The sequence below is a fragment of the Anser cygnoides genome, chromosome 5 (assembly GCF_040182565.1).
Source record: "Anser cygnoides isolate HZ-2024a breed goose chromosome 5, Taihu_goose_T2T_genome, whole genome shotgun sequence".
Taxonomy (NCBI): Eukaryota; Metazoa; Chordata; class Aves; order Anseriformes; family Anatidae; genus Anser; species Anser cygnoides.
Genome location: NC_089877.1, coordinates 57,890,567 through 57,914,379, shown reverse-complemented (window position 1 = coordinate 57,914,379; position 23,813 = coordinate 57,890,567). Strand labels below are relative to the sequence as shown.

The 23,813-nt window shown below is 53.6% G+C and overlaps 1 protein-coding gene across 3 annotated transcripts in view; it reads left to right on the top strand.

Moving 5' to 3' along the window:
• AHNAK2 (AHNAK nucleoprotein 2) overlaps positions 1–23,055 on the top strand; it is a 72,958-nt gene extending 49,903 nt beyond the window's left edge. For all 3 annotated transcript variants that reach the window (XM_066998441.1, XM_066998440.1, XM_066998442.1), the window contains exon 7: positions 546–23,055. In XM_066998441.1, the coding sequence (XP_066854542.1) occupies positions 546–22,379 (21,834 nt within the window). In that variant the 3' untranslated portion in view covers positions 22,380–23,055. The remainder of the gene's footprint in view (positions 1–545) is intronic.
• Positions 23,056–23,813: the final 758 nt, after the last annotated feature.

Genomic DNA, 23,813 nt, shown 5'->3' with positions numbered 1-23,813 from the left:
CTTGATTTAGGGTAGAAAAACATTCTTCTCTAGTGAGTCAGAGTTGTTTCTGTTATTAAATTCACTGATTGAATGAGCTCAGGTAAACTCTAATATTTATATTCAATATTTTTCAAAGTGTAAGATACCAGTAAATATTTTTCTCAAAAGCTCAGCAATGAAATATTATCATAAAAATATGTTTAATCCCTGATATCTCCATAGACAGGATCTGCTCACAGGTCTTCACCACATTCAAAATTATTTTTGCGTATTTTCTCTTCATATATACATATATTTATACAGCAATACAGAGATGTCTTGCAAAGATGGTAGACTTTCACAAGTCCACATATTACTGTCATATAATCTATTTATTTTATGTAATTTCTGCCTGAATTACATCCTCCATTTTCAGGATTTTTTAATTTAAGAAGTAGATAATGTGAATACAAAGCTCATTTCTCTACATATTTTATAGTATATATTTTATTGTCTATATTTTATTTTGTCTTGCATCTATATTTAGTTTACTCTTAATCTACCAACTATATTTGTTCTTTCAGGAAAAAGAACTCAGTGAAAGCATTCCTGAAGAAACGCTGCGTATTTCAGGAAAAACTATTTCAGAAGAAGACAGGGAAACATTAATTGTAAACCAAAGGGTAGGAAGAAGCAAGAGACCTAAAAAAGATAGACTGTCATGGCCAAAATTCCAGTCAATTAAAAATAAAAAGATATTGGGACACAGAAGATCTCATAGTACATCTGATGCATATGAGCCTGCTATACAGGATATTTCCCCTACAAGCACAGACACAGAGTCTCAATTTCAACAAGACGTTCATATTAAAGAAAAAAAAGGAAGCCAAAAGAAACTGAAGTTCCCTAGTATTGGATTCAAAATGCACAGATCCAAAGCAGAATCTCAAGACAAGCAAAAAAAAGAAATAAAAGCTACACTGCTATCTGAAAGACAAAAGATACATAAAGAAGATATCAGCATGGAAAGTCCTGAAATACTGACTGTTGAATATACCACATCTCCTGCTTATGAAATGAAAACAGAGGAGTTACATGAAACTTTAACAAAAGACTTAAAAGATATGAAAAACGGTATTCCCACTCATGAAAAAAAATGCCCTGAAGTTGAAATAAGCATTAAAACAGAAAAGGAAAAGAAATCAGCATTGAAGATTACTGTACCTGAAGGACCAGCTGTAACAACACAGGTACTGAAGCCCAGTTCAGAAGCAGCAGATCTGAAAGAAAGCCCAACTAAACAACTACCACAAGCCTCATCAAAATCACGGAAAAAGAAACAGAAAGGAACAGCTGGTAAAACAGAAGGAGAAAGTGGAATTAACATAGACATAATGGATCATGCAGCAAAAGGATCCATACAGGTAAGAGGTCTAGAAATAGGCACTGCTAAAGCAGAATTACACACACCTGACATACTGGAAACAGAAGAAAAGCAAATGGAAGATGACACACAAATACTAAAAATTCAGAAAACAAAATCTGAGATTTCAGTGCCCAAAAGAAAAGAGCCAGATACTGAGAACACTTTAACCAAACCAGAAAGCGATGTTCCGCGTTCTGTACCAGAAACAACAGCTGATGAAATTACAGAGGTAGGCAGGAAGTTAGAAGTGAAAACTCACATACCTGATGCAGAATCAGAAGAATCTACTTTGAAAATGCAAATACCATCATTCAAGATTGCCAAAATACCTAAAGCTGACATTAAAATATCAAGAGAAGACAGCACAGTTGAATCAGATGATATTGTTAAAAAGGCACAGACAGAGGATGATATGCCCACAAGTGATAAAGACTTGAAGATGGATATTGGCATGAAGACAGGTGAAAAGGATACGGAAGGAAAAGAAAGCAAATTCAGACTACCAAAGTTTAAACTGCCTACATTTACCTGGGCAACTGCAAAGGATGAGACAGGGGAACCTTACAGTCAGTTAAGGGACAAAGAAGCAAAGGTGCCATCCCTAAAAGAAGGTGCAAAAATGGAAATGAGCATATCAGGAGAAGATATGAATGTTCCAAGTGCTGAAATGGAAATAGGAATATCCAAAGAAAAAATAAGTGAAAAAAATATCGAACAGACAGTAGGAGATGAATTATCAACATTAAAAAAGCAACATATAAAAAAGTCATCGCCAGACATGCATTTGGAAAAAATAACTGGACAAATACTGCCTACAAAACCAGATATTGAAGTAAAAATGGGTGAACCCAGTACACAATCCAAGAAAACAGAAGAATCTATGTCTCAAATAGGAAAACCAAAAGACGAAAGAGAAATAAAAATGAAAGAAAAAAAGATAAAATTAACAAAAAAAGGATTATTTAAACAAGACACAGAGATTCCAAAAGAAAACATAGAAATAACAAAATACAAAACTGATGTAAACAAATCAGAAAATGAACGTTCAGAAGCAAAAAAAGGAAAAACCACTGTTACAATGACAGCACAGGAAGTTCTGGAGAAAAAAGCCTCCCTCAAAGCTGACATCAAAGCTCCCAAGGTGGACATCAGCCTGCCATCCGTCGACGTCACCCTTCCAAAGGCCAGCGTCGAGCTGCAGGCATCTGAGGCGGCGCTTGCCCTCGAAGGGGAAGCAAAAGCCCCAGAGAAGGAGGCCACAAAGGCCAAGGACGGCAAGTTCAAAATGCCCAAGTTCGGCATGCCTTCCTTTGGCTGGTCCAGCAGCAGAGAGGCCAAGGGCACCGTGGCCGCCGATGTGGACGTGAGCCTCAAGGAGCCCCAAGTGACGGCTCCCTCGGGAACCGCCGAAGTTGAGGTGACCCTGCCCGGGGCCGAGATCCAAGCTCCCGGCGTCGACGTGACCATCGAGACAGCCGCCGGCGGAGACGGCGAGAAAGGACGCTTCAAAATGCCCGACGTCAAGATGCCCAGTATCAAGGCTCCCAAAGTCGAGGCGGACGTCAGCCTGCCCAAAGTCGAGGCCAGCCTGCCAGAGGCAGAGGTCAAGGCCGGCGCCGTCGACATCAGCATCTCGGCGCCCGACATCAAGCTGCCCTCCGTGGAAGGCTCCCTTGACCTCCAGGCACCCGAGGTAGACGTGAAAGTGCCCTCCGCCGAAGGCTCGCTCGACGGAGCCGAGCTGGAAGCCACGGGCCTCAAAGGGAAGTTTAAGATGCCCAAGTTCGACAAGCCCAAATTCGGAGTGTCGGCGCCCAAGGCGGAAGGGCCCGAAGGCGAGGTCAGCCTGCCCACCGCTGAGGTCGACCTGCCCTCCGGCACCGTGACGGTGGCAGGGGAAGGCCCTGCACTGGGCCTCAAAGCTGACGTTGCCGGTGCCAAGACCGAAGGGGCTGGCTGGAAGCTGGAAAAGCCCTCCCTCAAAATGCCCAAAGCTGACATCAAAGCTCCCAAGGTGGACATCAGCCTGCCCTCCGTCGACGTCACCCTTCCAAAGGCCAGCGTCGAGCTGCAGGCGCCCGAGGCGGCGCTCGCCCTCGAAGGGGAAGCAAAAGCCCCGGAGAAGGAGGCCACGAAGGCCAAGGACGGCAAGTTCAAAATGCCCAAGTTCGGCATGCCTTCCTTTGGCTGGTCCAGCAGCAGAGAGGCCAAGGGCACCGTGGCCGCCGATGTGGACGTGAGCCTCAAGGAGCCCCAAGTGACGGCGCCCTCGGGAACCGCCGACGTTGAGGTGACCCTGCCCGGGGCCGAGATCCAAGCTCCCGGCGTCGACGTGACCATCGAGACAGCCGCCGGCGGAGACGGCGAGAAAGGACGCTTCAAAATGCCCGACGTCAAGATGCCCAGCGTCAAGCTGCCCAAAGTCAAAGCGCCCCACGTGCAGGTCAGCCTGCCAAAGGGCGAGATCTCCGTGCCCAAAGCCCAGGCCGAAATCCCGGAGGGCGAGCTCACCCTGCACGGCCCCGACGCCGAAGGCAGCCTGGACGTGGCTGCCGGCAAAGTGGAGGGCAGCGGCATGAAAATACACATGCCAAAAGTCAAGGTGCCCAGCGTGGCCTTCTCCAAGCCGACCGTCAAGGCTCCCAAAGTCGAGGCCAGCCTGCCAGAGGCAGAGGTCAAGGCCGGCGCCGTCGACATCAGCATCTCGGCGCCCGACATCAAGCTGCCCTCCGTGGAAGGCTCCCTTGACCTCCAGGCACCCGAGGTAGACGTGAAAGTGCCCTCCGCCGAAGGCTCGCTCGACGGAGCCGAGCTGGAAGCCACGGGCCTCAAAGGGAAGTTTAAGATGCCCAAGTTCGACAAGCCCAAATTCGGAGTGTCGGCGCCCAAGGCGGAAGGGCCCGAAGGCGAGGTCAGCCTGCCCACCGCTGAGGTCGACCTGCCCTCCGGCACCGTGACGGTGGCAGGGGAAGGCCCTGCACTGGGCCTCAAAGCTGACGTTGCCGGTGCCAAGACCGAAGGGGCTGGCTGGAAGCTGGAAAAGCCCTCCCTCAAAATGCCCAAAGCTGACATCAAAGCTCCCAAGGTGGACATCAGCCTGCCCTCCGTCGACGTCACCCTTCCAAAGGCCAGCGTCGAGCTGCAGGCGCCTGAGGCGGCGCTCGCCCTCGAAGGGGAAGCAAAAGCCCCAGAGAAGGAGGCCACGAAGGCCAAGGACGGCAAGTTCAAAATGCCCAAGTTCGGCATGCCTTCCTTTGGCTGGTCCAGCAGCAGAGAGGCCAAGGGCACCGTGGCCGCCGATGTGGACGTGAGCCTCAAGGAGCCCCAAGTGACGGCGCCCTCGGGAACCGCCGACGTTGAGGTGACCCTGCCCGGGGCCGAGATCCAAGCTCCCGGCGTCGACGTGACCATCGAGACAGCCGCCGGCGGAGACGGCGAGAAAGGACGCTTCAAAATGCCCGACGTCAAGATGCCCAGCGTCAAGCTGCCCAAAGTCAAAGCGCCCCACGTGCAGGTCAGCCTGCCAAAGGGCGAGATCTCCGTGCCCAAAGCCCAGGCCGAAATCCCGGAGGGCGAGCTCACCCTGCACGGCCCCGACGCCGAAGGCAGCCTGGACGTGGCTGCCGGCAAAGTGGAGGGCAGCGGCATGAAAATACACATGCCAAAAGTCAAGGTGCCCAGCGTGGCCTTCTCCAAGCCGACCGTCAAGGCTCCCAAAGTCGAGGCGGACGTCAGCCTGCCCAAAGTCGAGGCCAGCCTGCCAGAGGCAGAGGTCAAGGCCGGCGCCGTCGACATCAGCATCTCGGCGCCCGACATCAAGCTGCCCTCCGTGGAAGGCTCCCTTGACCTCCAGGCACCCGAGGTAGACGTGAAAGTGCCCTCCGCCGAAGGCTCGCTCGACGGAGCCGAGCTGGAAGCCACGGGCCTCAAAGGGAAGTTTAAGATGCCCAAGTTCGACAAGCCCAAATTCGGAGTGTCGGCGCCCAAGGCGGAAGGGCCCGAAGGCGAGGTCAGCCTGCCCACCGCTGAGGTCGACCTGCCCTCCGGCACCGTGACGGTGGCAGGGGAAGGCCCTGCACTGGGCCTCAAAGCTGACGTTGCCGGTGCCAAGACCGAAGGGGCTGGCTGGAAGCTGGAAAAGCCCTCCCTCAAAATGCCCAAAGCTGACATCAAAGCTCCCAAGGTGGACATCAGCCTGCCCTCCGTCGACGTCACCCTTCCAAAGGCCAGCGTCGAGCTGCAGGCGCCCGAGGCGGCGCTCGCCCTCGAAGGGGAAGCAAAAGCCCCAGAGAAGGAGGCCACGAAGGCCAAGGACGGCAAGTTCAAAATGCCCAAGTTCGGCATGCCTTCCTTTGGCTGGTCCAGCAGCAGAGAGGCCAAGGGCACCGTGGCCGCCGATGTGGACGTGAGCCTCAAGGAGCCCCAAGTGACGGCGCCCTCGGGAACCGCCGACGTTGAGGTGACCCTGCCCGGGGCCGAGATCCAAGCTCCCGGCGTCGACGTGACCATCGAGACAGCCGCCGGCGGAGACGGCGAGAAAGGACGCTTCAAAATGCCCGACGTCAAGATGCCCAGCGTCAAGCTGCCCAAAGTCAAAGCGCCCCACGTGCAGGTCAGCCTGCCAAAGGGCGAGATCTCCGTGCCCAAAGCCCAGGCCGAAATCCCGGAGGGCGAGCTCACCCTGCACGGCCCCGACGCCGAAGGCAGCCTGGACGTGGCTGCCGGCAAAGTGGAGGGCAGCGGCATGAAAATACACATGCCAAAAGTCAAGGTGCCCAGCGTGGCCTTCTCCAAGCCGACCGTCAAGGCTCCCAAAGTCGAGGCGGACGTCAGCCTGCCCAAAGTCGAGGCCAGCCTGCCAGAGGCAGAGGTCAAGGCCGGCGCCGTCGACATCAGCATCTCGGCGCCCGACATCAAGCTGCCCTCCGTGGAAGGCTCCCTTGACCTCCAGGCACCCGAGGTAGACGTGAAAGTGCCCTCCGCCGAAGGCTCGCTCGACGGAGCCGAGCTGGAAGCCACGGGCCTCAAAGGGAAGTTTAAGATGCCCAAGTTCGACAAGCCCAAATTCGGAGTGTCGGCGCCCAAGGCGGAAGGGCCCGAAGGCGAGGTCAGCCTGCCCACCGCTGAGGTCGACCTGCCCTCCGGCACCGTGACGGTGGCAGGGGAAGGCCCTGCACTGGGCCTCAAAGCTGACGTTGCCGGTGCCAAGACCGAAGGGGCTGGCTGGAAGCTGGAAAAGCCCTCCCTCAAAATGCCCAAAGCTGACATCAAAGCTCCCAAGGTGGACATCAGCCTGCCCTCCGTCGACGTCACCCTTCCAAAGGCCAGCGTCGAGCTGCAGGCGCCCGAGGCGGCGCTCGCCCTCGAAGGGGAAGCAAAAGCCCCGGAGAAGGAGGCCACGAAGGCCAAGGATGGCAAGTTCAAAATGCCCAAGTTCGGCATGCCTTCCTTTGGCTGGTCCAGCAGCAGAGAGGCCAAGGGCACCGTGGCCGCCGATGTGGACGTGAGCCTCAAGGAGCCCCAAGTGACGGCGCCCTCGGGAACCGCCGACGTTGAGGTGACCCTGCCCGGGGCCGAGATCCAAGCTCCCGGCGTCGACGTGACCATCGAGACAGCCGCCGGCGGAGACGGCGAGAAAGGACGCTTCAAAATGCCCGACGTCAAGATGCCCAGCGTCAAGCTGCCCAAAGTCAAAGCGCCCCACGTGCAGGTCAGCCTGCCAAAGGGCGAGATCTCCGTGCCCAAAGCCCAGGCCGAAATCCCGGAGGGCGAGCTCACCCTGCACGGCCCCGACGCCGAAGGCAGCCTGGACGTGGCTGCCGGCAAAGTGGAGGGCAGCGGCATGAAAATACACATGCCAAAAGTCAAGGTGCCCAGCGTGGCCTTCTCCAAGCCGACCGTCAAGGCTCCCAAAGTCGAGGCGGACGTCAGCCTGCCCAAAGTCGAGGCCAGCCTGCCAGAGGCAGAGGTCAAGGCCGGCGCCGTCGACATCAGCATCTCGGCGCCCGACATCAAGCTGCCCTCCGTGGAAGGCTCCCTTGACCTCCAGGCACCCGAGGTAGACGTGAAAGTGCCCTCCGCCGAAGGCTCGCTCGACGGAGCCGAGCTGGAAGCCACGGGCCTCAAAGGGAAGTTTAAGATGCCCAAGTTCGACAAGCCCAAATTCGGAGTGTCGGCGCCCAAGGCGGAAGGGCCCGAAGGCGAGGTCAGCCTGCCCACCGCTGAGGTCGACCTGCCCTCCGGCACCGTGACGGTGGCAGGGGAAGGCCCTGCACTGGGCCTCAAAGCTGACGTTGCCGGTGCCAAGACCGAAGGGGCTGGCTGGAAGCTGGAAAAGCCCTCCCTCAAAATGCCCAAAGCTGACATCAAAGCTCCCAAGGTGGACATCAGCCTGCCCTCCGTCGACGTCACCCTTCCAAAGGCCAGCGTCGAGCTGCAGGCGCCCGAGGCGGCGCTCGCCCTCGAAGGGGAAGCAAAAGCCCCGGAGAAGGAGGCCACGAAGGCCAAGGACGGCAAGTTCAAAATGCCCAAGTTCGGCATGCCTTCCTTTGGCTGGTCCAGCAGCAGAGAGGCCAAGGGCACCGTGGCCGCCGATGTGGACGTGAGCCTCAAGGAGCCCCAAGTGACGGCGCCCTCGGGAACCGCCGACGTTGAGGTGACCCTGCCCGGGGCCGAGATCCAAGCTCCCGGCGTCGACGTGACCATCGAGACAGCCGCCGGCGGAGACGGCGAGAAAGGACGCTTCAAAATGCCCGACGTCAAGATGCCCAGCGTCAAGCTGCCCAAAGTCAAAGCGCCCCACGTGCAGGTCAGCCTGCCAAAGGGCGAGATCTCCGTGCCCAAAGCCCAGGCCGAAATCCCGGAGGGCGAGCTCACCCTGCACGGCCCCGACGCCGAAGGCAGCCTGGACGTGGCTGCCGGCAAAGTGGAGGGCAGCGGCATGAAAATACACATGCCAAAAGTCAAGGTGCCCAGCGTGGCCTTCTCCAAGCCGACCGTCAAGGCTCCCAAAGTCGAGGCGGACGTCAGCCTGCCCAAAGTCGAGGCCAGCCTGCCAGAGGCAGAGGTCAAGGCCGGCGCCGTCGACATCAGCATCTCGGCGCCCGACATCAAGCTGCCCTCTGTGGAAGGCTCCCTTGACCTCCAGGCACCCGAGGTAGACGTGAAAGTGCCCTCCGCCGAAGGCTCGCTCGACGGAGCCGAGCTGGAAGCCACGGGCCTCAAAGGGAAGTTTAAGATGCCCAAGTTCGACAAGCCCAAATTCGGAGTGTCGGCGCCCAAGGCGGAAGGGCCCGAAGGCGAGGTCAGCCTGCCCACCGCTGAGGTCGACCTGCCCTCCGGCACCGTGACGGTGGCAGGGGAAGGCCCTGCACTGGGCCTCAAAGCTGACGTTGCCGGTGCCAAGACCGAAGGGGCTGGCTGGAAGCTGGAAAAGCCCTCCCTCAAAATGCCCAAAGCTGACATCAAAGCTCCCAAGGTGGACATCAGCCTGCCCTCCGTCGACGTCACCCTTCCAAAGGCCAGCGTCGAGCTGCAGGCGCCCGAGGCGGCGCTCGCCCTCGAAGGGGAAGCAAAAGCCCCGGAGAAGGAGGCCACGAAGGCCAAGGACGGCAAGTTCAAAATGCCCAAGTTCGGCATGCCTTCCTTTGGCTGGTCCAGCAGCAGAGAGGCCAAGGGCACCGTGGCCGCCGATGTGGACGTGAGCCTCAAGGAGCCCCAAGTGACGGCGCCCTCGGGAACCGCCGACGTTGAGGTGACCCTGCCCGGGGCCGAGATCCAAGCTTCCGGCGTCGACGTGACCATCGAGACAGCCGCCGGCGGAGACGGCGAGAAAGGACGCTTCAAAATGCCCGACGTCAAGATGCCCAGCGTCAAGCTGCCCAAAGTCAAAGCGCCCCACGTGCAGGTCAGCCTGCCAAAGGGCGAGATCTCCGTGCCCAAAGCCCAGGCCGAAATCCCGGAGGGCGAGCTCACCCTGCACGGCCCCGACGCCGAAGGCAGCCTGGACGTGGCTGCCGGCAAAGTGGAGGGCAGCGGCATGAAAATACACATGCCAAAAGTCAAGGTGCCCAGCGTGGCCTTCTCCAAGCCGACCGTCAAGGCTCCCAAAGTCGAGGCGGACGTCAGCCTGCCCAAAGTCGAGGCCAGCCTGCCAGAGGCAGAGGTCAAGGCCGGCGCCGTCGACATCAGCATCTCGGCGCCCGACATCAAGCTGCCCTCCGTGGAAGGCTCCCTTGACCTCCAGGCACCCGAGGTAGACGTGAAAGTGCCCTCCGCCGAAGGCTCGCTCGACGGAGCCAAGCTGGAAGCCACGGGCCTCAAAGGGAAGTTTAAGATGCCCAAGTTCGACAAGCCCAAATTCGGAGTGTCGGCGCCCAAGGCGGAAGGGCCCGAAGGCGAGGTCAGCCTGCCCACCGCTGAGGTCGACCTGCCCTCCGGCACCGTGACGGTGGCAGGGGAAGGCCCTGCACTGGGCCTCAAAGCTGACGTTGCCGGTGCCAAGACCGAAGGGGCTGGCTGGAAGCTGGAAAAGCCCTCCCTCAAAATGCCCAAAGCTGACATCAAAGCTCCCAAGGTGGACATCAGCCTGCCTTCCGTCGACGTCACCCTTCCAAAGGCCAGCGTCGAGCTGCAGGCGCCCGAGGCGGCGCTCGCCCTCGAAGGGGAAGCAAAAGCCCCGGAGAAGGAGGCCACGAAGGCCAAGGACGGCAAGTTCAAAATGCCCAAGTTCGGCATGCCTTCCTTTGGCTGGTCCAGCAGCAGAGAGGCCAAGGGCACCGTGGCCGCCGATGTGGACGTGAGCCTCAAGGAGCCCCAAGTGACGGCGCCCTCGGGAACCGCCGACGTTGAGGTGACCCTGCCCGGGGCCGAGATCCAAGCTCCCGGCGTCGACGTGACCATCGAGACAGCCGCCGGCGGAGACGGCGAGAAAGGACGCTTCAAAATGCCCGACGTCAAGATGCCCAGCGTCAAGCTGCCCAAAGTCAAAGCGCCCCACGTGCAGGTCAGCCTGCCAAAGGGCGAGATCTCCGTGCCCAAAGCCCAGGCCGAAATCCCGGAGGGCGAGCTCACCCTGCACGGCCCCGACGCCGAAGGCAGCCTGGACGTGGCTGCCGGCAAAGTGGAGGGCAGCGGCATGAAAATACACATGCCAAAAGTCAAGGTGCCCAGCGTGGCCTTCTCCAAGCCGACCGTCAAGGCTCCCAAAGTCGAGGCGGACGTCAGCCTGCCCAAAGTCGAGGCCAGCCTGCCAGAGGCAGAGGTCAAGGCCGGCGCCGTCGACATCAGCATCTCGGCGCCCAACATCAAGCTGCCCTCCGTGGAAGGCTCCCTTGACCTCCAGGCACCCGAGGTAGACGTGAAAGTGCCCTCCGCCGAAGGCTCGCTCGACGGAGCCGAGCTGGAAGCCACGGGCCTCAAAGGGAAGTTTAAGATGCCCAAGTTCGACAAGCCCAAATTCGGAGTGTCGGCGCCCAAGGCGGAAGGGCCCGAAGGCGAGGTCAGCCTGCCCACCGCTGAGGTCGACCTGCCCTCCGGCACCGTGACGGTGGCAGGGGAAGGCCCTGCACTGGGCCTCAAAGCTGACGTTGCCGGTGCCAAGACCGAAGGGGCTGGCTGGAAGCTGGAAAAGCCCTCCCTCAAAATGCCCAAAGCTGACATCAAAGCTCCCAAGGTGGACATCAGCCTGCCCTCCGTCGACGTCACCCTTCCAAAGGCCAGCGTCGAGCTGCAGGCGCCCGAGGCGGCGCTCGCCCTCGAAGGGGAAGCAAAAGCCCCGGAGAAGGAGGCCACGAAGGCCAAGGACGGCAAGTTCAAAATGCCCAAGTTCGGCATGCCTTCCTTTGGCTGGTCCAGCAGCAGAGAGGCCAAGGGCACCGTGGCCGCCGATGTGGACGTGAGCCTCAAGGAGCCCCAAGTGACGGCGCCCTCGGGAACCGCCGACGTTGAGGTGACCCTGCCCGGGGCCGAGATCCAAGCTCCCGGCGTCGACGTGACCATCGAGACAGCCGCCGGCGGAGACGGCGAGAAAGGACGCTTCAAAATGCCCGACGTCAAGATGCCCAGCGTCAAGCTGCCCAAAGTCAAAGCGCCCCACGTGCAGGTCAGCCTGCCAAAGGGCGAGATCTCCGTGCCCAAAGCCCAGGCCGAAATCCCGGAGGGCGAGCTCACCCTGCACGGCCCCGACGCCGAAGGCAGCCTGGACGTGGCTGCCGGCAAAGTGGAGGGCAGCGGCATGAAAATACACATGCCAAAAGTCAAGGTGCCCAGCGTGGCCTTCTCCAAGCCGACCGTCAAGGCTCCCAAAGTCGAGGCGGACGTCAGCCTGCCCAAAGTCGAGGCCAGCCTGCCAGAGGCAGAGGTCAAGGCCGGCGCCGTCGACATCAGCATCTCGGCGCCCGACATCAAGCTGCCCTCCGTGGAAGGCTCCCTTGACCTCCAGGCACCCGAGGTAGACGTGAAAGTGCCCTCCGCCGAAGGCTCGCTCGACGGAGCCGAGCTGGAAGCCACGGGCCTCAAAGGGAAGTTTAAGATGCCCAAGTTCGACAAGCCCAAATTCGGAGTGTCGGCGCCCAAGGCGGAAGGGCCCGAAGGCGAGGTCAGCCTGCCCACCGCTGAGGTCGACCTGCCCTCCGGCACCGTGACGGTGGCAGGGGAAGGCCCTGCACTGGGCCTCAAAGCTGACGTTGCCGGTGCCAAGACCGAAGGGGCTGGCTGGAAGCTGGAAAAGCCCTCCCTCAAAATGCCCAAAGCTGACATCAAAGCTCCCAAGGTGGACATCAGCCTGCCCTCCGTCGACGTCACCCTTCCAAAGGCCAGCGTCGAGCTGCAGGCGCCCGAGGCGGCGCTCGCCCTCGAAGGGGAAGCAAAAGCCCCGGAGAAGGAGGCCACGAAGGCCAAGGACGGCAAGTTCAAAATGCCCAAGTTCGGCATGCCTTCCTTTGGCTGGTCCAGCAGCAGAGAGGCCAAGGGCACCGTGGCCGCCGATGTGGACGTGAGCCTCAAGGAGCCCCAAGTGACGGCGCCCTCGGGAACCGCCGACGTTGAGGTGACCCTGCCCGGGGCCGAGATCCAAGCTCCCGGCGTCGACGTGACCATCGAGACAGCCGCCGGCGGAGACGGCGAGAAAGGACGCTTCAAAATGCCCGACGTCAAGATGCCCAGCGTCAAGCTGCCCAAAGTCAAAGCGCCCCACGTGCAGGTCAGCCTGCCAAAGGGCGAGATCTCCGTGCCCAAAGCCCAGGCCGAAATCCCGGAGGGCGAGCTCACCCTGCACGGCCCCGACGCCGAAGGCAGCCTGGACGTGGCTGCCGGCAAAGTGGAGGGCAGCGGCATGAAAATACACATGCCAAAAGTCAAGGTGCCCAGCGTGGCCTTCTCCAAGCCGACCGTCAAGGCTCCCAAAGTCGAGGCGGACGTCAGCCTGCCCAAAGTCGAGGCCAGCCTGCCAGAGGCAGAGGTCAAGGCCGGCGCCGTCGACATCAGCATCTCGGCGCCCGACATCAAGCTGCCCTCCGTGGAAGGCTCCCTTGACCTCCAGGCACCCGAGGTAGACGTGAAAGTGCCCTCCGCCGAAGGCTCGCTCGACGGAGCCGAGCTGGAAGCCACGGGCCTCAAAGGGAAGTTTAAGATGCCCAAGTTCGACAAGCCCAAATTCGGAGTGTCGGCGCCCAAGGCGGAAGGGCCCGAAGGCGAGGTCAGCCTGCCCACCGCTGAGGTCGACCTGCCCTCCGGCACCGTGACGGTGGCAGGGGAAGGCCCTGCACTGGGCCTCAAAGCTGACGTTGCCGGTGCCAAGACCGAAGGGGCTGGCTGGAAGCTGGAAAAGCCCTCCCTCAAAATGCCCAAAGCTGACATCAAAGCTCCCAAGGTGGACATCAGCCTGCCCTCCGTCGACGTCACCCTTCCAAAGGCCAGCGTCGAGCTGCAGGCGCCCGAGGCGGCGCTCGCCCTCGAAGGGGAAGCAAAAGCCCCGGAGAAGGAGGCCACGAAGGCCAAGGACGGCAAGTTCAAAATGCCCAAGTTCGGCATGCCTTCCTTTGGCTGGTCCAGCAGCAGAGAGGCCAAGGGCACCGTGGCCGCCGATGTGGACGTGAGCCTCAAGGAGCCCCAAGTGACGGCGCCCTCGGGAACCGCCGACGTTGAGGTGACCCTGCCCGGGGCCGAGATCCAAGCTCCCGGCGTCGACGTGACCATCGAGACAGCCGCCGGCGGAGACGGCGAGAAAGGACGCTTCAAAATGCCCGACGTCAAGATGCCCAGCGTCAAGCTGCCCAAAGTCAAAGCGCCCCACGTGCAGGTCAGCCTGCCAAAGGGCGAGATCTCCGTGCCCAAAGCCCAGGCCGAAATCCCGGAGGGCGAGCTCACCCTGCACGGCCCCGACGCCGAAGGCAGCCTGGACGTGGCTGCCGGCAAAGTGGAGGGCAGCGGCATGAAAATACACATGCCAAAAGTCAAGGTGCCCAGCGTGGCCTTCTCCAAGCCGACCGTCAAGGCTCCCAAAGTCGAGGCGGACGTCAGCCTGCCCAAAGTCGAGGCCAGCCTGCCAGAGGCAGAGGTCAAGGCCGGCGCCGTCGACATCAGCATCTCGGCGCCCGACATCAAGCTGCCCTCCGTGGAAGGCTCCCTTGACCTCCAGGCACCCGAGGTAGACGTGAAAGTGCCCTCCGCCGAAGGCTCGCTCGACGGAGCCGAGCTGGAAGCCACGGGCCTCAAAGGGAAGTTTAAGATGCCCAAGTTCGACAAGCCCAAATTCGGAGTGTCGGCGCCCAAGGCGGAAGGGCCCGAAGGCGAGGTCAGCCTGCCCACCGCTGAGGTCGACCTGCCCTCCGGCACCGTGACGGTGGCAGGGGAAGGCCCTGCACTGGGCCTCAAAGCTGACGTTGCCGGTGCCAAGACCGAAGGGGCTGGCTGGAAGCTGGAAAAGCCCTCCCTCAAAATGCCCAAAGCTGACATCAAAGCTCCCAAGGTGGACATCAGCCTGCCCTCCGTCGACGTCACCCTTCCAAAGGCCAGCGTCGAGCTGCAGGCGCCCGAGTCGGCGCTCGCCCTCGAAGGGGAAGCAAAAGCCCCGGAGAAGGAGGCCACGAAGGCCAAGGACGGCAAGTTCAAAATGCCCAAGTTCGGCATGCCTTCCTTTGGCTGGTCCAGCAGCAGAGAGGCCAAGGGCACCGTGGCCGCCGATGTGGACGTGAGCCTCAAGGAGCCCCAAGTGACGGCGCCCTCGGGAACCGCCGACGTTGAGGTGACCCTGCCCGGGGCCGAGATCCAAGCTCCCGGCGTCGACGTGACCATCGAGACAGCCGCCGGCGGAGACGGCGAGAAAGGACGCTTCAAAATGCCCGACGTCAAGATGCCCAGCGTCAAGCTGCCCAAAGTCAAAGCGCCCCACGTGCAGGTCAGCCTGCCAAAGGGCGAGATCTCCGTGCCCAAAGCCCAGGCCGAAATCCCGGAGGGCGAGCTCACCCTGCACGGCCCCGACGCCGAAGGCAGCCTGGACGTGGCTGCCGGCAAAGTGGAGGGCAGCGGCATGAAAATACACATGCCAAAAGTCAAGGTGCCCAGCGTGGCCTTCTCCAAGCCGACCGTCAAGGCTCCCAAAGTCGAGGCGGACGTCAGCCTGCCCAAAGTCGAGGCCAGCCTGCCAGAGGCAGAGGTCAAGGCCGGCGCCGTCGACATCAGCATCTCGGCGCCCGACATCAAGCTGCCCTCCGTGGAAGGCTCCCTTGACCTCCAGGCACCCGAGGTAGACGTGAAAGTGCCCTCCGCCGAAGGCTCGCTCGACGGAGCCGAGCTGGAAGCCACGGGCCTCAAAGGGAAGTTTAAGATGCCCAAGTTCGACAAGCCCAAATTCGGAGTGTCGGCGCCCAAGGCGGAAGGGCCCGAAGGCGAGGTCAGCCTGCCCACCGCTGAGGTCGACCTGCCCTCCGGCACCGTGACGGTGGCAGGGGAAGGCCCTGCACTGGGCCTCAAAGCTGACGTTGCCGGTGCCAAGACCGAAGGGGCTGGCTGGAAGCTGGAAAAGCCCTCCCTCAAAATGCCCAAAGCTGACATCAAAGCTCCCAAGGTGGACATCAGCCTGCCCTCCGTCGACGTCACCCTTCCAAAGGCCAGCGTCGAGCTGCAGGCGCCCGAGGCGGCGCTCGCCCTCGAAGGGGAAGCAAAAGCCCCGGAGAAGGAGGCCACGAAGGCCAAGGACGGCAAGTTCAAAATGCCCAAGTTCGGCATGCCTTCCTTTGGCTGGTCCAGCAGCAGAGAGGCCAAGGGCACCGTGGCCGCCGATGTGGACGTGAGCCTCAAGGAGCCCCAAGTGACGGCGCCCTCGGGAACCGCCGACGTTGAGGTGACCCTGCCCGGGGCCGAGATCCAAGCTCCCGGCGTCGACGTGACCATCGAGACAGCCGCCGGCGGAGACGGCGAGAAAGGACGCTTCAAAATGCCCGACGTCAAGATGCCCAGCGTCAAGCTGCCCAAAGTCAAAGCGCCCCACGTGCAGGTCAGCCTGCCAAAGGGCGAGATCTCCGTGCCCAAAGCCCAGGCCGAAATCCCGGAGGGCGAGCTCACCCTGCACGGCCCCGACGCCGAAGGCAGCCTGGACGTGGCTGCCGGCAAAGTGGAGGGCAGCGGCATGAAAATACACATGCCAAAAGTCAAGGTGCCCAGCGTGGCCTTCTCCAAGCCGACCGTCAAGGCTCCCAAAGTCGAGGCGGACGTCAGCCTGCCCAAAGTCGAGGCCAGCCTGCCAGAGGCAGAGGTCAAGGCCGGCGCCGTCGACATCAGCATCTCGGCGCCCGACATCAAGCTGCCCTCCGTGGAAGGCTCCCTTGACCTCCAGGCACCCGAGGTAGACGTGAAAGTGCCCTCCGCCGAAGGCTCGCTCGACGGAGCCGAGCTGGAAGCCACGGGCCTCAAAGGGAAGTTTAAGATGCCCAAGTTCGACAAGCCCAAATTCGGAGTGTCGGCGCCCAAGGCGGAAGGGCCCGAAGGCGAGGTCAGCCTGCCCACCGCTGAGGTCGACCTGCCCTCCGGCACCGTGACGGTGGCAGGGGAAGGCCCTGCACTGGGCCTCAAAGCTGACGTTGCTGGTGCCAAGACCGAAGGGGCTGGCTGGAAGCTGGAAAAGCCCTCCCTCAAAATGCCCAAAGCTCCCAAGGTGGACATCAGCCTGCCCTCCGTCGACGTCACCCTTCCAAAGGCCAGCGTCGAGCTGCAGGCGCCCGAGGCGGCGCTCGCCCTCGAAGGGGAAGCAAAAGCCCCGGAGAAGGAGGCCACGAAGGCCAAGGACGGCAAGTTCAAAATGCCCAAGTTCGGCATGCCTTCCTTTGGCTGGTCCAGCAGCAGAGAGGCCAAGGGCACCGTGGCCGCCGATGTGGACGTGAGCCTCAAGGAGCCCCAAGTGACGGCGCCCTCAGGAACCGCCGACGTTGAGGTGACCCTGCCCGGGGCCGAGATCCAAGCGGCTGGTATTGATGTTGGTCTTGGTACATCCTCTGTGAAGGAGGAGGCTGTTACTAAATCTAAGACTTCTTTATTTAGAATTCCTAAGGTTTCACTTCCTAAAAGTTCTAAGCAGCATCTACAGAGTAAGTCTGTTATGGAAGTTTCTGAATCAGAATCTAGTTGTTATTCTGTAACAGAGGCATCTCCTGCAGTGATTTCTGGCAGTCTTGATTCTAATGTATTTCCTGATATTAAGGGAGATAATGCTCCTAAAAGTAGTAAGTTTAGAATTCCTAGCTTGGGTTTCTCAAAGGTTGATATTAGTTCTTCTAAATTTGAGCAGGATTCACCCTTATCAAAGGGGGATGTAACTCTTACTAAATATCAAATGAATATTGAAGAATCTGAATCAAAAATATCATCTCTTGCTGATATGAATGTTTCAGTAACAGATTTTGAAATTTTGCATGAAGATGGTTCTTGGGAGGAAGGAATTATGAAGCCAGAAATGAAAACAGCAACAGCTGAAATATGTCTTGGACACACAGAATATACAGTTAAAATACCTAAATTCCGAAAACCAAAATTTGGAATTTCTTGGTCTAAGGGAAAGCCATCAGAAAGTGACATTGTTTCCAAAGTGGAATCTGAAATTGGCAAGGAAAAGATAACATCTGATATGTTTGATATTGATATTGAATATCCATCTCAGATTCCTGATGCAGAATTAGGTGTCAAGTTACAAAAGCCTTCACCCGAATGTGTTACGGATGCAGCAAAGTTGAATATCAGTCTCCCATCAACAGAAGATACCATGCCAGAATTAGAAATGGAAATCCATGGCCCAAAGTGCAAGACAGAACAGGAATTAATTTCAGGAGAGAAGGACACTGAGGAGAAAGAAAGCAAATTTAAAATGTCAAAATTCAAACTACCTTCATTTAGTTGGTCCCCAAAGAAAGAAGCTATTGCTCCTTCTGAAGCTGAGGGACATCTGGAAGAATCCAATGTGTCTATTTCATCCGGAGACACAGAATCTAAGTTAACACTAATTATCCCTGAGAATCAACACCTTCATATGGAATTGGATACAGCAACAGAAAAAGATGGTGAAAAGGGAAAAAACAAGAAGTCCCAATTTATCATGCCAAAGATCTCACTGTCTAAAGCAAAGGGTCAAAAAGTCCAGGTGTCTCTGCCCATACTAGAAACTGATGTTTGTGATCCCAAACAAGAAAAAGATGGAGATGTTTCAGTACAGGAATCTGAGAAAGAGAGTAGTGGAGAAAGGGCAGAAATGGGTGTAAAAATGCCAAAAGTTAGAGTTCCAACTTTGGAATTTTCCAAATCAGACGTCAAAGCTCCCAAAATAGAAGTGGATACTAGCATGCCTACAGGTGAGGTCATACTTCCTGTATGTGAAAAAGATGGCTTAACATTGAAATCAGCTGTTGATGATGCCAGCCTCTCTACCTCAGATACTAAGATGATGGCTAAAGGCTCCTTTGAGGTGAAGAGTTCTGAGACAAGTGCTGAAAGTGAAATTGATGTGGGGGGTGTAGAAATAAAAGCCGAAGGTTCTGAAGGGAAAACAAAATTGTCTAAATTCCAAATGCCAAAGTTTGGCATGACACATTCTAAAGGGAAAGGGTCAGAAAAGGAGGTCAGCCAATCCAAATCAGAAGCCATAGTTCCCCAACTAAAAGCAACAATAGAAATATCTGATGTTGCCATGGAAGCACCAAATTTAGAGGTGGAATGTGGTGCAGGAACAGAAACATCCAGCCCTAAATTCAAAACAACCAAAACTGACAATAAGGCACCAGAAGTTGATGTTCACCTCCCATCAGGTGACATTTCTATCCCAAAGACAGACAGTGATATTCAGGATTCAGATACAGCACTAAAAATTAAAGAGGAAATAAAGCATGCAGATGGAGATGGAGAAGAGAAAGAAGGACATTTCAAAATGCCAAAATTCAAACTTCCATCCTTCAATTGGTCCCCAAAGAAGGAAACAACTGTTAAGCCGGATTCTGGAGCAATTTTGGAAGATAATAAACTTGCTGTAAAATCAGGCAGAATAGACACAGAAGTAGGAGGAACCGCAACTGATGACCAAGGTCCTAAGCCAGCCCTTGATCTGGAAATATCTGCAGGAAAAGATGAACAGAAAAGTCCAATTAAAAAGCCTCAGTTTGTCATGCCTAAAATTTCACTTTCCAAGATCAAGGTTCCCAAATCGCAGACACACTCATCAAAAGTTGAAGCTGGTGCTACTATTCCTAAAACACAAAAAGATGGAGATGATTCAATACAGATACCTGATATAGAAAGAAGTCATTCCAAAAGGACAGAAGAAGGGGCACAAATCAGCATAAAACCAGCTGCAGCTAAGATCCCTACGTTAGAGTTTTCCAAAACAGAAATTGGAGCCTCCCAGACTGACAAGGGAGCCATCTCAGCAAAGATTGATGCTGCTGTGCCTGCCTCAGAGGGGAGTTTTCAACAGGTTGTCCTAAAACCAAGTTCTGATGAGGATTTCATTCAAAAAACAGGTATTAAGTACTCCAAAGGAGAAACTGCAATTGAACTGAGGAGCCCTGAAACAGCAACTGAAGGATCATTAGTTATGGATGAAAGAAAGATGAAAGTGGAAGGTCCTGATGGGAAGATTAAAATGCCCAAATACCAGAAGCCAAAGTTTGGAATCTCCCTAACAAAAGGGAAAAGCCCAGAGTCAGAGATCAGCTCTCCAAAAATAGAAGCTGAGCTACCCCAGCTAAAAATGACAACAGAAATTGCTGACATTGCTGTGGGAGTGCCAGCATCAGAATTTACATCTGATACACCAGATCTTGGATTAGGGATTTATGCTTGTAAAGCAAAAACACCTCAAGTTCTGACAGCTGGCACTGAAGCTCCAAAGGTAGACGTAAGCCCCAAGACAGTGTCTGAACCAATGACAGAGGAAGATACTGAGAGCCCTGAGGAGAAAGAAGTCAAATTAAAAGAACATGAAATTAAAGCTGAAGAAGCTCAGACTGAAGAACAACAGGGATGGTTTAAAATGCCAAAATTCAGAATACCTGCATTTGGCCGGACATCCTTAAAGGAAAAAAAAGGTGATGCTGATGTTGAAAGAAGTCTGGAAAAAACTCAGGCAGGCATTCCCTCTGCCAAAGTACATACTGAAACAACTATTCCTGAAGATACCTTCTCATTACCACATGCAGTTGCTGAAATTACTATTGGAAAAGAAGGGATTCAAAAATCAGGAGAATCTGTGAAGGGTTCTGGTGTTAGCTTGCCAAAGATGGAAGGAGATACTTCATTATCTGCAGAAAGAACAGATAGTAGAGTGAATATTCCAAAAACTGAAACATATGCAGACATAGTTAAGCGTGGTGCTGAAGGACAAAAAATGCACGCTTCAGAATTCATAGTGTCTTCAACAGAATTATCTAAACCAGAAGTAAGTGCTTCAAAAATTGACAGAGACAGCAGTTCACCAAGTAAGCTCTCTATATGTACTCTGTCTCTTCAAGAGCATAAAGTCAAATCACAGGATACAGAGATCCCAAAGGTTGAAAGTACCACTGAACTAGAGGCTTCAAGTGCAGAATTTAAAACATCATCAGCTGAAATTACTCTGGACGGAACACAGGACAGAGCAGATGTTAGCCTTTCAAAGGGAGAGAGAGACATTCAAAATCATGGGGCAGTGATTAATACAGGAAAGATAAAGACAGGTGAGATGAAAATTACAGGAAAAGACAGTGAGTTAAAATGGCCCACGTGTGAATGGTCTACAACAGATGTTGTAGCTAAGCTGGAAGATATAAAGGTAGAAGTTCCAGGTGTGAAAATGGATGTTAAAATTGCCAGAGTAGATCCTGAAATGAAATTTCAAGTGAAAAAAAGTGTTGAAAAGGACATGTCTGCAAATGTGGAAGAGCAAGTAGAAGACAGAGCAGAAACAAGTAAAATTAAAGCATACAAGTTTAAGATTCCAAAGTTCGGAGTGTTGCACTCAGAAGTAAAGGGTTTAGAAGATGATATCAATTTGCCAAAGTCAGAAGCTATTTCAGTGTCTGAAACTGAAATAGGCACAGCAGAAATGCAGTTTCAAAAATTAGAAGGATCCATTGGCCTGACAAGTCCAACTCGAGATCATATGGACTCATCTGCTAGAATAACAGAGGAAACAATGGACAAATCACAAGATGGCCCGGAAGTAAATATAAAAATTCCCAAGCTAAAAATACCGAGATTCACTTTCAAAGCTCTCCCAACTGAAGCTGATGTTTCAGTGTCAAAAGTAGTACTGGATCAAAAAAGAACTATTTCTGACATTGAAGTGGTGCATCTGCAAGCAAGTTCTGCTGTCCCCGAAGAAACACCAGAGATTCTAGAGGGCAATATTCAAAAAGCAAAAAGCAAAATTCTAACTCTGACCGAACCTGACGTTAAAACAGCACAGATGACTGCTACCATAGATTCCTCCCTTCCAAATGTGGGGCAAGACATTCATTGGTCATACGTAGAAGGCCAAGAAGTGAGTGAGATAGTAGAACCTGAACATGTTGCTATTGAAAGGTGTGAAATTTACACTACTGAGATAGTGAAAGAATCAGAGATTCTTTCATCTGAAGTTAAAACTGCTACTTTGGGATTCTCATTGCTCAAGGTGAAGTTGCCTGAATCACATAGTGACTTAGAAGTGCTAGTCCAGCAGCCATCTTCAGTGGAAGATGCATCAATGAAATGTTCTGGTGAAAGCTTTGGAGCAGATGTACAGAGGCCTGGCAGTGCTGAGATTAAACCATGTGATAAACCTCACAGTGAGACTGAAGAATCTAGTAGAGTGATAGGTTTGCCAAAGTTAAAAACATTTACCGTTGAAGTAAAGCCCTCCGGTAAACCTGAGGAGAGTCATCCTGATAAGTCACCAGAGGAAATAACTGCAGCTCCTCTCTCTAAAGATGAGGATGTAGCTGAAGCACTAGAAGATGAGGAAAAATACATAACTAACGAAAAAGAAAAACCTGATAGTAAAAGATCTCCTGGAAGATTCAAATTTTGGCTTCCAAGTATTGGCTTTTCATCTTCTGGTGATGAAACAAGCTCAGATTCAAAAACAGAAGTAAAAAAAATAGAAGAAATGAAACCAGAAGATATGAAACCAAGTGACACATCAGTTAGTGATTCTTCTAAGCAAACAGAAAAAACTGGATGGTTTAGATTTCCCAAGCTTGGTTTCTCGTCTCCTTCCAAAAAAGCTAAGACTGTTGACAAAGAAGAGATAGGTCATAAAGAGAGAAGAATCTCAGATGAAGATAGCCCATCAGATAAACCTGAAGTATTTTTTGATGCACAAGAAACCTTATCACCTAAAGAAGCAACAGAGGGTGAAAAAGTTGAAATTGATGGGACCTCATCTAATGTTCCAGTTTCTCGAACTATCGTTACATCTTCAGCAAGGACTGAACTAATCTTGTTGGAGGAAGAAAAAGATAGTCAATCTAATATTTCTGGAGATACAACCAAATGAAGACTGTCTTCTCTCAACACCCTCAGTGAAAATAAAATAATCTATACAGAAAAAAAAAGAGAGAGAGAAAAAGAGAAAAAATGTTTTCCTGATTTTCCAGTCGTCAAAAATTGAACAAAACTCAAAGTTGATATTTATATAAACTGTTGACTGAACAGGATTTACCACTTCTAAATTTTCATACACATGAATGTGCTATACTGTGCAGTAATAAAAATACTATTTTATCCAAATCTGCCCCAAAGGCAACAACTACTACAGATACAGGGAAGTTCATAGTTTTAATAAAGTCTGAGGAGATGCCTGAACCATGAAAGTAAACTATTGAAAAGACTCAATGACAACATAGGAACTTGTTAAATATGCTTCTCAAAACAATTCCAGTTATGATTAGATTATAGATTATTTGCAAACAGAGTATAAACTAGTACTATGAGAATTATACTTACCTGTTTAGATTTTGGACATTTCTGACCTATTTTTGCTTTCTTACTAAACTATTTTTCTTTATTTCAGCTAAGGTAATGCATATACTCCACAGTCATTTAAAAATGCAAAATGAAAACAAAATACTAGTGTAGAGAGACTAAGTCTTTACCCCTTCCTCTCTTCTCATTTTTTGGTTACTGTGGTGGGTCATATTTAGCCATAAAAGGTCAAAAATAAATCAATAAATTCAAGACCAAAAAATTAATTCACATTTTTAAGGTACCAAAATAAAACATGGTGGTAAAGAATAATTATAAAAATTTGGATAAATAAATTTTTATGTGTATATTTACTGGATAGATAAATGCACAGAATGATCTGCCACATTTTGGTGGAATTGCTTCAAAGATTTTCTGGGAAAGGAGATGTACATAATTATTTACCTCTTTGTTTATATTAATGCTTCTCTCAAGTGCACAGCCAAAACCAGAGTGCATATGTGACAGCCTTCATATGTATCATTAAAACACTGTCTGTATTCTGAATTCACAATAAACTCACCATATGAAAAATAAAACAAGTCACATGAATTACTGATAGCACCACTAGCATTTTCTGGTTCTGAAAACTGCAGCTGAAAACCCCAGCTTAAATTTGCAGAAGGTTTGATTGTATCCCACTCTATGCTGAAGTGACTGCTTAATGGCAGTACAGTTTCTAAATATGATGGCAATGGTTACAAACTAATCTGAGACTTTTCACCCATTACAATCCAGAGTTTTACAGATTTGCATGTGCAGTCATGCATCTTTATTTTTTTTCATCCTGTTTTTTCTTATCCTTTTTTCATCCTGTCTTGTCTATCTCTATATTCTACTTCGTACAGGGAATGCAGACATAGCAAAACAATTAGAAACTGAGTTATAATAGAAGTGTACTTGTTTGTGTAATCATTTGTAGCTCGAGGTATTCTCCATTTCTACATCCTCATGGTAGTCTTCAATA